We start from the raw sequence: 12,642 nt of genomic DNA, 5'->3' as shown, positions 1-12,642 counted from the left end.
TTTTTCCTTTCAGCTATTTCAGAATCTGAAAAACTTAATGAATCCTTATAGGGTTGCCTTTGAGTCTCCACTTGAACTATCAGCTCAAGGTAATTTCTTTTCTGTACAGAGAAATGCGTCTTCCTGATCAACCTACCTCTTTTATTGGGCATCTTCATGAAAAAGCAATTTTGAGCTCTGTTAAGCCCTGTTGTGATCTTCCTTTTGCTTGCAGTTGCCTTTAGTGTAGTTCATTTGCTAAGCCTGGTTTTCCCCTTGCAGTTCTGCCACCAGTTTGTTCCTTGCAGTTCTGTTCACAGTTTAGCTATCCTGTTGTGCCTGAAGCTGCAGAGCCTCTGCCCAGGCTACTGGAAGTGGCAAAGCATCCTGAATTGTAGGCTGCTTTCCAGTCTGAATTTAGGAGATTCGTCATTTCACTAGGGCATGTGAAGTCCTTGGGAGAGATGCACATACGAGCAGAACCTTTTCTGTAACCAAGCGTGTGCAGGGGTTTCTTCTCCAGAGGACTCACACCACTGGTACCAAGCAGCTTGTCTCATCAACGGATGTCTTGGATGGAGCCCATTATAGCCATTCCACCTCTCAGTCCACTTTATTGTTTGCTTGTGTTTTTTTTTTTTTTCTTCCCTGTAGTTTAAGATATTTCAAGGGCTATAGAGGTTTTTCCTGTTTTGGTTAATGCAAGTATGGGTGCAGTTTCACAAGTGATATGTAGTTGACTTATTCTGAAGTTGCCTATGTTAATTTATCTTTGCCATAGTCCTTGGTACTTTCTTCTCTCGGATGAAAACATGCAGCACTAGGCTGCTGCACGTGGATCCTTCCCGTGCTGCTCACAGCTGGCATCAGCACTGACAGGTTATTCATAACTCCCACTTACCACCCATAGGAATGTACAGCAGCTGAGCACGTTAGTGCTGTGCAGTGTTCTTTGCGTGTCCTGCTGAGGTTTGGTTGCACAGATCCCACAGCAAACACGATTGTACATGTATACCAAGAAGCAACTTGCAGGGAAATTCCTGGTTTTATATACAACCCAGCAGGCAAGGCCATGGAGTCAGTGCGCATGCATTTAAGCAGTTGATCTTCCAGGAGGTTGGGCTGAAGACTACGTCTGAATTTATCCTGTTGATCAATCTGGGACACGCTAATAGTGTAACCTCTCTAATCCTTCTCAAAGTCATCTGAAACTAATCTTAATCAGGCCTCAAAAGCGAAAATCTCTTCCATGAGCCCCGAGTCCAGGGTTGTTTGTCCCTTGTGTTTTCAAATGTAGTCGTTGCCTCCAGTGCCAGTCCTGTGCATGCTGTTCAGCCTGCAAGTGCCTTGTGAGACCCCCCTCAATCAGTGGTGCCAGTGGTGCAGAAGTTGTATTAGAGTGTGCTATTGAGCTTATTGCTGTGAGAAGACAAATCTGCAGGACAGAGATACCTTGTTAATGCTAATTCTCGCCTTCCCCATCTCCCTGCAAAAAAAAAAAAAAAACACAAATTTTTGAATTTTCAATGTGAATTGTTTTAGTGTTTCCCACACGTTTGTACAATGAGTTTACTCATGGTTTGTAATATTCTAAATTCTCTGTGCAATGTTGCCTTGTGCAGGCTGTTGGAGCTGTTGTCTGATACTCTACAGGTCCCCCCTTCTGCAGTCGCAGCAGAGGTCAAAGTCTGGAGCCAGACTCTGTGTTCAGCTCCCACCTCCATGGACAGACCTTGCCAGGGGATTATGAGGAGCCTTTCAGGGTTTGAGGATTTCTAAAAAGACATTTGCTTCTCGTGGGCACCTTCACATGCCCTGGGTACATGCTGCATGTCAGTATTCTCCAAATGAGGCATGTAGACAGGTTCTCTTGTGCCCCTACCTGTAGGTGTTTTGGTTTATGGTGCTGTGGCCTGTCTTGTTTCTCCTGTGCTGCAGGGTGTAACTCCTCTGCTTCATCTCTTTTCTCCTAGGTAAGCAAATGATTGAGACTTACTTTGACTTCCGCCTTTACCGCCTCTGGAAGACCCGCCAGCACTCTAAACTTTTGGATTACGATGACATTTTATGAGCTGGAGAGGACTTTGCAAGAAGTTGTTGATCACCAGTGTCCAAGAAGTCATGCTTATTGCAGAGAGACTTTTTTATTGGCACAGGGAGCCCTTCAAAGCCCTACAGGAGGCAGCAGAGCTAAAGGGAGGGAAGAAGGAGCCCTCAGAAGTGTATCGGGAGGAAAGTCTCCTGGGTCAAGAGAGACTGGAGGGAAAGGGTTTGACACCTCACTCGCCTCAGGTCAGAGCCGTGGTGTCTCAGGAGGAGCTGTGTGAAATGAGGACAGGATGGAGTTCCTTGCAGAACTGAGCTGTTTTGGGTCAGAATGGGCCAGATTTGATTCCAGGTCCTTTTAAAGACTTTTAAAGCTCAGGTTTTCTTACAAAAAAAAATAAATTACCCATGCACTACAATGAGGAAGTGACCAGAGCACAGAGGAGGGAGGGTTTGGTACTGATGGGACCTTCTGTGCTTGGGGGATCTCGGAGAGCAAGGACTGCTACACCTACTCCTGCAAGCTTAGATCAAGATGATCCAGTTTCAATGTGAATATATACTGGAATATAGAATTGAAGTCTAACACTTTTTGTTTTGTTTAATAGAAAATAAGTGCAATTTTTATAGAGAGGGGGGTAAAATCTCTCCCAATATTTAATTAGTTAAAAATAACACACCAGTAACCAATAGATGAGGTATTTTTGGTCTGCTTGAAAATATATTCAAAATGGTAATATATCTTCTGTAGACATATTTAATCACCAGCAAACATGGTTTTAACATAACTTAGCAGACCCTGCATGTCTGCTGCATTGATTAATCTGGTTTGGTTTGTTACTTTCAGAGTAGCTGTGTTGCACTAATTGTATGTGCTCTCACGAATGTATATTTCTCCTCCAGTTAGCCACAACTTTGTTACTTTCTATTTTGCTGCTTGCAAAACTATGTGACTTTAGTTTTGCTGAAATATTTTAGGTTAGGAATACAGTGTCTGACTGGGAAACCTCGGTCAGGTTCTCTATGGTATAAAAATGAATTAGAAATTAATAGCCATGGTAATTACTTGTTCATGCCGGTGTTTTGCTACGTGTTGAGAGATGAGTTCTCTTTCTAGTCTGCTGTGTTGAACAGCGAGGTTACATGACCACCGGAAATCCTCCAAGGAGACTGAGGCATTTGGAAGAAATGCTTCTTGAAGAATACAGCCCGGGTTTGTAGCATGAGTTTGAATTTTCCCTATGCTCACTTGATTGCAAGTTGTTTGTGCATAGATCACCTCTTTTCCAATGCTATAAAGACCTGTTTGTTGGTCTGAGCTGCTCACATCCCTTCCTGTGTAGGACAAAGTAAACACAGAGCTTTGTCAAAGCAGGTGTGGTTTGAGAACCCAGATTTGTACTTGATATTTGAGGATATATTTTGGAATATATTTACTTCTTGTTTGTTTAGGGTGGGGGTTGATTTCTGTTTTGGGATGGGTTTTGTTTTGTTTTGTTTTTTCATCTGCAACTCTCCAGTTCAGAGGATAAATACTACTTAGTCTGTGTTGGTCACTAGCTGTTCTGGGAGATTATACAATTTATTTCTTATATAAGTGAAATGTACTGGGGAATAACAGGGAAGGATTACCTTGTTTTCCTCATTTCCTGCTATCTAAATTATTTCATTGTGAAGTGATGGCAAATACATGTACAAATCTTGTTTTAAATACTTAGAAAAAGAACTAGCTGTTCTGACCTGTAGAGTACTCCTTCCCTCTGTGACATGTCTGTGGTTGTAATTTTGGGGAGCAGGTCCCTGGCTAGAACTGCTGAACCCTGTACATTTACAGCAGTTTTATAGCAAAGCTTTCAAAGAAACATTGTACATATGGTAAGTAAGGAGAGGAATAGGTGGAGAGAGAGTCTGGAGCCATTGGAAGTAACACATTGAACCAAATAGCTGTGAGCTGTTTCCTCCCCCTCTGGTTAAGAGCTGTTAGGAGGCTGCCCTGCGCCTGTTGAGCTGGCGTGACGATGGGGAGGGCTGGTACCTGCACCTCGCCCCTGGCCGGACTCATGTTTTCCAGATCTGTAGTGAAGCGAATAGTGAGCAGAGACCTATGATTTGGGGAAAAAAGTGACAGATATTAAAAAAAAAAAAAGCCAATTTTCTGTTATTTAGCATGGTAGCTTCCACCAGCTGTGGTTGTGAGAGGTGGGAGCCGTAGGTACCAGAAAGAAAAGTCATACGTTATTTAGAGGAGATGGTAGTGGCAGGATGAAAATGCTGAAGCAAAACTCTCTCCCTTTCTAAAACTCTCTCCCTTTCTGACCCTTTTACCTCCTATGGTTATGCTCCTAACTGGAGACAAACAAATTGTTCTTCCTCTTTCTTTTCTAAAGTAAAATCCCAATTCAGTGAACTTGGTAGCATGAATGTAGCATTGTGGAACTATTGAAAATCTTCTATAACTCTGAAAGGGCCCATTTATATATCCACTTCAGTGATTTATCTGTAGAACTAGTGTATATCTATTATCATTGACCACTTGTAGAACTTGGGTTGCAAAGTAGAAGGGTAGATTGTACAGTTGCATAACTTCTGTAGGAAGATGTATGTTTGAATGAACACTACGACTGTTTTACTGGTGCAGTTGACTGTAGTACAAGTATAATGACAAACAATTAATGCATTTCTCTCTTTTCCAAAGATCTATATTCCACATAGTTTGTGATGTTTATGACATGAGCGTATTATTTCCTTTGTAGCATTCATTTAACTAAAGAGATGAAATACTCTAAAAGCTGTGATGGGAAAGACAATAGAATTTTGGTGTTTAAAGTCTTCTGTGCAAATAGTGTCATTGAAGTGTTAACCGTTTTTGAAAGAGGAAAAGAAGACTTCTTCCTCTTTAACTTGTTGAATTTTTCAAGTGTCTGTTGGGGAAGGAAGGGATCAGCAGAGGATAGGCTGAAAAAAAAATTGTAAGTATTTAAACTGTAGTGTTAAAAATAGAGCCTGTAACTTCCTCAGTTGGACCAACCTGTAAAAGATGACCTCTGTGTGCAGTTGCCATCAGGGCACGGCACGGCACAGCCAGCACATCCCCTCCGCAGAGGTCAGGCGCCCGTTCTTGCACGCCGCGCGCCTGTGCAGTGGCTTCTGTTCAGGGCAGCCCCCGGCAGTGCCTGCAAGGCACAGCTTGCCTGCAGGGCGCTCTGCCTGGGGGAACTGTGGCTGCTGAGCACACAGGACAATTTGTCCTTCCACCTCTTCAGGCTTTTCCAGCTTTGGGCTATCTGCTGTTCAGATGTGACTGTCGGAAGCCCTAAAACAGGTTTGCTCATACACAGTAATTGCTGTCTAAATTGGAGCTTACCTCTAATAAGGATAATTCTAGTGAGCAGTTTGCGGTTGAGCAGGTGAGCTCATGCTAACCATCCCTGTTAGAGGATCAGCAGCCCTTTTGCTTTGGGCTCTGCACCGTTATGTGCTGCCCCACCACGGCGGGCTGCCTGGTGTTACTGCAGCTCCTGGGCAGTCTGGATTTGCTCTTAGCAAGGGCAGGAGAAACAGGGACACCAGTTTAACCCCGAGAGAAGTAGATTAAATTGGGATAGCTAAATCGTTTCACCCCAACCATGTGTGAGAGCTTCTGCTCTTCTTTCTGTGAGGCAGTGCAGGATGTCACCTCTAACCCTTCTCCTGGCCTGATGAACATCAGCAGAGGGCTATTCTAGTTGCAGTGCCCTGGGCTGGGATCATCGCTTCCAGGAAAGAAGAAAGGGAAGCCCCAAGTGCGTCAGCTGCTCAGTCTGGTGCTCCTCGGCCAGGCTCAGGCACTGGAAGCAGCTGCTGACAGTGTGGTGCCTGCAGAGAACATTCACTCTGCTGTAGAGGCCTGGGGGGGGGCATCTTTTTGGATGGCACTTGTTTTACACAAGGTTTCCTAGACAGGCTTTTCTCTTTTCACTTCCATTGGCTGGGAAGGAAAGGAAAGAAGAAAATTCAGTTACCTGGGGGACAGAGGAAAAACTAATACAGCTTTTGGCACCCCTCCTCATGCTGCAGCCACCAGCTTCCCTTTGCAGCTGACCTCCAGGCCTGGGATGGGAAACAGGAACTGGCAGATCAGCCCTTTACTGCGTTAAGTAAACAGAAAAATCCTTGTAGCTCTAGTGAAACATCTGACTGCAAAAGGCAGCCAGCCAACTCTCCCTGTCCCTGTGTGAGGACTCTGCTGTGCATAACTGTGGGACCTACCCACTTCTGCCTCCGAGTGCCTCAGGAGCAGCTTGAGCCACGTCTCATGGCCTTGGGGAGCTCTGCTCTGCCTCCAAGGAGCACTGCTTTGCTGAGGGGACTCTGGAAATGAATTTGTTCCTTATTTCCCAGCCTGGACTTGTCTGAAGCTCGGCACAGTTTTCCTGCTCCAGTGGCTTCTGGACAGCATGCATGTACGTGCTTTCACACCGTCTCTTCACACGCAGTCACGTTCCCCATGCTCTGGGGGAGACTTTCCTCCTCAATTGCCCTCGCTTGTTCTGCCACATGCAGTAAAGCATAAGGCAATGTCACCGTTGTCGTCCATGCGGTGTTAGCATCTCTCCAGCTCTTGGCATGCATCCATTTTGCAAATAGCTGCTGTTGTTTCAGGACCCGACTGTGTTAGTGACCTGCGGCTGGGAGTTCCTGTTTCCAGGGCTCTGCTGGCAAAGTGGCTGCAAATGCTGCTTTGTCACCTTCAGGCAACACAATCGGGGCTAGCTGAAAGAGGGAAGTGCTGATTAAATAGCCTGGTGGGACCTGGAAGGGGGAGTCTGTCCTTAACGCCAGCCCCGCCAGGAGGTGGAACAACAGGCTCGTTCTGCTTTCTTTGTGTCCACGTAAACATTCAACCCATCAAAACCCAGTTTAAGAGTGACACATACATTACTAATGATCCAGGATGTGATATGTTACTATGGTTAAAAAAAATCCTTCTGAGGCTGTTGGCAATTGGCATGAGTTGCCAGAACATCAGAGGATGTGCTGGACTGTGTCATCCTTCCCCGAGCAACCCAACCACACTGCCAGGAGCAGGAAGGAGATTTGCAGGTACATGTTCAGCTGAATCACTCCATACTCGTGGTTTTGCCATAACGTTCCCTGGACCTGGTGATACAGACAGACCTTCCTCAAGGATGCCAAACAGATATCCTCCCTGGGGATTTCCAAGCCATCTGTAAAAAAATAAAATAAAATAAAAAGTTGTGATCCTGTATCTTGTCCCACCGGTCACAGAATATCTGTGGTTTTCTACGTCTTTCATAAAACTGTTTTTTTTATTTCTCCATTGTGGAAATACAAGCCAAAGTCAACTGGAAACTGTTATAGCCTTGATGAGAAGTCAGCTTGTAATAATAATTGTTTACTGGAGCTGTGAGTAAATGGGTGGTTTAATGACTATGAACCTGGCTGTAATTGTCATTACTCCCAGGTAATCAGTAAGATATCAGAGTTTGCTGTCTATCTACAATCCCAGTGATAGCTGCTTTGATTCAAAAACAAATTCTGCCCAACATACTGCCAATCAGTGTGGAAAACATGGAAGACTGGAAGTAACAAAATTATGCACATTAAATGTAAATAATCCACCTGAAGGGAATCTAAATTGCATTTTTCCATAAATGTTTAATAAACTTTAAAGAACATGACCTAGTAAATTTTCACATTACTGTATTGCTTTTAGAGTATCCTTAAAATTAGTCACTCTGGTCTTTCTTATTGCAGCATCCAGATGAGCTGATGGTCGATCACAGCAGTAGTGGCCCTAGACGTTTTCCCAGGGACCCTCAGGCAGCCAAAAAAGCCCAGCTTTTATCCTTCCTAGCGGTGTAGCCCTTCATTTGAGTCACGGAGTACGTACAGCAATAACCTGCTAGCACCGCACCTCCCCTGCTCCCCGGGTGTCAGTGGGGTTTTTGTGTGTCTGAATGTCGTCTTCCTCTCGTGGCTGTGCGTGGATGTGGCGCCTTGTACACGTGGAGTGTTTCTTACCTGGGGAAGCGGAATTGCAGCAGTGCTAAGAAGGCTGCGGCAACTGGCCAGGGACCGCTCGCTGCTGCGGTCACGCTGGGCCTGGCTCAGGACCAGCACACCTGCATGCAGGTGGCATTCAAAAAGCTTCAACAGAAAGTGGGAGGTTATTTTATTGGAGTTCTTTTTTTTTTTTTTTTTTTAAAGTGCTAAAGCTCAGTTGTACTGGTATAGTCTCTACTAGAAGGTCCTGCTGGTGCAGAGCTGGGAATTGAGGGGAAGTGGCAGGTATCTTTGCCCTGACATTCGAAATGCCCTAAAAACATCTCAGATATGTACAGCAAAGCAAGGTGCTTTGAGTATGGATCCTGCTCCCCTTGCACCACTTGCTGAATGAGACGTTACTTTATTAGGTGTTGAGGTGGGGATACTGAAGAAACCCAGTGAGCTTTGTGTGCCACATCCCAGGGCAACGGGTTGGAGTTGTACCCAAATAAGCAAGAAGGGGCTGTAGTTTTTCCGCTGTGTGTTTCCTGTTGTTTCTGACCAACACTATTCCTGGAACTGGGTGACTTCAGCTGTGATGTCAGGCGACAGCCGCAGCAAAAACTGTGCTCGCAGGGCTGGGAGGTCAGCATGCTTTTAATATCTTCACTGTTTCCACTGAGTTCAGACACCAGTTTTCATTTCCAGTTCTTCCCCCCAGCTGCAAGCCCTCACTTTGCTATTGCAGAGCTGCTAGTGAAGGCCGCTCATCGGTTTTCTGAAAAGAAACCCAAATATGTGAGCAATGAGTGGGAAAGGTAAGCGTGCAGGCTTTGAAAACGTGGAGAAGGATACTTTATGTCCTGCAGTGCTTTTAAGCTCTGAGATACTTGAGCAAATTATGTTCATCCAAATGAGAAAATGAAAGAAATAAGTGTGGTTGTCAAAACAAGGGGGGGAGAAAACAACCCCGAGTGTGAATAGTAATTGACCATTTGACAAATCCTGTGCAGATGAAACATTCTGTGGCCTTTGCTTTCACCCGTGTTCAGAGTTGACAGCACCCTACTGCTTTCAAAACCAAGGTGTGTAGGAGCAGTGAAACACCGATGCGTTCATCTGTGCTCCTCTGCACCGCCCCAGGTGAAGCTCCGCGAGAAACCGGCCGCCGGCGTGTCCGAGCAGCCCGCGTGTCCCAGCTCAGCTGGGAGCCAAACAGGACAGGTGCACGAGGGGCTGGAAACGTCGGCCCCTAGAGAGCCTCTGGGCTGGAGAGCCGAGCTTCAGATGTGCTGGTTTGAGGCAAACTGTCTGAATGGAGAGGTTTGTACACGAGGACTGTAACCTTTGAGCTCTCAGTGGGCCCTGCACCAGCACTCTGGCTCCTTGGGGAGGGCAGAAGAAAGTTACTCCGAGGCACTGCCCGGTTCTAGATGCAGTTTCTGGCTGGCTCTGTGGTGTCTGGGCACAGGGCAGCCCTGGCTGCGATGCAGGAGACCTCTGCCATCTCTGCTGCCACTGTTAACATATTTCTCTATCTGCTGCTTTGTGTATGATAACCAGGTTTCAAATACATGAATGTTTCTAGGTTTTAAGATGTGATTTAATAAAAAGAGACATGTCTGGGAAAGCAGGTCTTATCTCTCTTTTTTTTTTTAATTTTTGTTGTTGTTCTCTGGCTGAGTTCATAAAACCAGGAAATGCTATTTGGCAAATGCATTTGCTGTGCCAGCAAATGAGGGAGAAACAGGCGCCAGGCATTTCTGAGTGGCAGCAGCGAGGGAAATGCTGAAAACTGAAGAGCAGAGCTCCGGAGGTGCAAGAGGCCAGGATGAGTGCTGTGCCCCAGGGATCAGCACGGTGTAGGGCAGGTAGAAGGGGAGAACAGTAAAATCTCCCAATGCTTTAACAAGGGACCACCTGAGGGAGGCAAATCCCGTGATGGAGATAGGATGGAGAGATTCAGAGCTCCAGCTTCTGAGCTCTGAGGCTTCCAGCTCTGAGGTTTCGTGAGTACAGACTGGAGCTCTGAGTAACTTCCCAAGCATTCAGCACTGCACCTTCTCCTGCAGGAAGGCCGATCTCTGAGCACCATCCCAGAAACAGAGGCTTGGAGAAATTCAAGGGAGGCTAAAAACCTGATAGTCCTTCTGGGCAAACCAGCTCAGCTCCAGGAGCTAGTGACTGGCCCTTCTCCGCCAGGACATTTTGCACCCGCAGCACGCCGTCGGGCCGTGCCCTCACAAGGGGAGGCCCTGGGCAGCCGGCATGGTGGGGTAGGGGGGTGTGGGTCCAGGACAGTGGGGCAGTAGCTCTGCAGATTGCTGCAGCCACGGGGTTTGCCTGTGTGAGAAGGGAGCAGCACGTGCAGGTGTGCAGCGAGGACGGGTCCCTGCTGCCAGAGGTGCTTCTCCCACAGGGCTGCGGTGGGAAGGACCCACTTGGGCATCGGATCCCAGGCAAACCCTACTGCTCGCTGCATCTCTGAATGAAGCACATCTCCCAGGAGGACAGAAGACACACAAATTGAATTCACATAAGTCACTTTCTTTGTCCCTGGTCTGCTCAACTTCCAGAGTAAGTAGATCTGGCTTGAACTTCCAGCTACAAGATTTCCCTTTTTCTCCAATGCTGAAAGTCACCTGCACATTCCCCTTTCGGTAAGTGCTGTAACTGTAGTCCCTCTTAGCACAGAGTTAAACAGATTGGACCACTCCCATCCTTTATTGCCACCATTTAAGGCACTTTTCTTCAGCTCTGGGATCTTCCAGTATTCATTTCTGCACCCTCCCCATTTAGAAATGTTGTTCTCCACGCGCTGCCACAACAACAGGTGTGACGTGTGTTTATCTGTCTCATCAGTGTGGCAGATGATAGAAACCACTTCTAACTCCTCACCACCGCCTGCGCAGATGGCTTCTGGCCAGAGACTTGGCCACTATTCTTCTTAACGCCTTCACTGAGTTACTGGTGCCCTGAGTAACCTGGTGGCCAGAAATACAGCCTTTGTTCCTTATTCTGGAACCATTTCATGTCCATACCATGCTGTTTTGAAATCAGTATCATGGGGTACAAAGTCAAATTTGTTGCAGAAGCCCAGACACAATGGATTATTATCTATCACCTTCTTCCCTCTCTCCTTGTGCTTTGTCACAAATGGTGATGTGTTGGGGACAAACCCAGAGCAGGAGCTGTGCAGGTGGAGTTCTCACTGCAGTTAAGGTGAAATAATGCACGTCTGAGTCCCGCTGGGCCCGGCTTTTTCCCTGTTCCCTCACCACCTGGCTGTACGTGGGGTTGTCCATCAGATACTATCGGTGCCAGCCCTGCCCCTCTCGCAGGCAGTGTTGGCCATGCCTGGTAGTGACGTGTCGTACATGCCATATCAGTTGTGCCCTGGTGCCACACCGCTGGGACACTGCAAACTCACGCCTGTGCTGCACGGTGGCAGCCTGCCATCACACGCTCTTGGTCCTGTCCCCTGCTGTTGTCACACCTGGGTTTTGTAATCGAGCGCTTGTTTTTGTGCCAAAATACGAGAGGTGAATGGGATTCCCAGGAGCCTCTTAGAGCACTCAGCTGCTACTCCAGGGTTATCCACGGGTGTAAATACAGTGACACAGGGGATTAGCTCCAGAGCATTCAATAGCCAGCCAAGTTTCACTTTCCAGTCCTTCATGCTGTCTCACTGACTCAGCCTAGAAAAAAACAAACAAACAAAAAAAAAACAGTTGACAGGAACTATGATAGAAGGCTCTACAACCCTGACTGGCAAGGGAGGACATGAATAATGGCTGGATTTTTTTTTTTTTAATAAAGGCAAGAGGGCATGCAGCAAAACCAGCATATGTCAGGTTCAATCCCCACAAAGGGAGGTGTTTTCTTTGTACCAGGTGCAAGACAAACTGCGTGATTCATTATTTCAGGATTTGTGGGCTTTACATGGGCTCAAAAGCCAACTAGACAAGACCATGAAAGAGAAATCCATTGAGATCTATGAATACAAAGACACATTGTTGGCTCTGTAAGTGCCTGAGCCATGAGTCACCAGAGGCGGGGAAATGTCACTACCCGTTTGCCCTGTCCTTATTTTCAATCCCGGGCACCCGCTGAGGGCCACTGTGAGGGCCATGATGCGGGACGACGTGCCATGGTCTTGTGCTTTGGTTGAGCACAGTGGGTTGTGTGTAAACTTTAAACCACCCTTGTGTTATTAAAGCTTAACTGCAAAGAGCTGCCTCCTTCCATTTCGCTCAGGTTTGCCTGCACGCAGACAGGGCAGGCAGCAGATGTGGACATTGTACCATTTGTTCCCAGCACACTGGCAACTTTGGCAACAAAATACCACCACCAGCCCACTTCAGGTCTCATTGAAAGAGTACAATTGCTCTGCTTTGGCTCAGGAGTGCAAAGGTAAGAGCCTTACCAGCAAGATACAGTGCTCCTTCCAGTAAACAGACCTGTATTTTCAGCGAGACGGTGGAGTGAGGCCCTCACGCTGGGGTGCGGCTCAGGGCAGGCCAGGACCTCAGCAAGTTCTGGCCAAAGGTTATTTACGTCACTGTGTGCCAGCAAGCGTGCCATTTTGCCCCGCACCTCATGGGCTGAGGATTTCGGCACACAGTGTTA

The 12,642-nt window shown here is 46.8% G+C and overlaps 1 protein-coding gene across 3 annotated transcripts in view; it reads left to right on the top strand.

The window, feature by feature from the left end:
- NSMF (NMDA receptor synaptonuclear signaling and neuronal migration factor) overlaps positions 1-7,703 on the top strand; it is a 48,776-nt gene extending 41,073 nt beyond the window's left edge. For all 3 annotated transcript variants that reach the window (XM_035564703.1, XM_035564704.1, XM_035564705.1), the window contains 2 exons: positions 14-89; positions 1,953-7,703. In XM_035564703.1, the coding sequence (XP_035420596.1) occupies positions 14-89; positions 1,953-2,050 (174 nt within the window). In that variant the 3' untranslated portion in view covers positions 2,051-7,703. The remainder of the gene's footprint in view (positions 1-13; positions 90-1,952) is intronic.
- Positions 7,704-12,642: the final 4,939 nt, after the last annotated feature.

The sequence above is a fragment of the Cygnus atratus genome, chromosome 19, assembly GCF_013377495.2.
Source record: "Cygnus atratus isolate AKBS03 ecotype Queensland, Australia chromosome 19, CAtr_DNAZoo_HiC_assembly, whole genome shotgun sequence".
NCBI classification, from domain to species: domain Eukaryota; kingdom Metazoa; phylum Chordata; class Aves; order Anseriformes; family Anatidae; genus Cygnus; species Cygnus atratus.
This window is presented reverse-complemented; position numbering and strand designations above follow the sequence as displayed.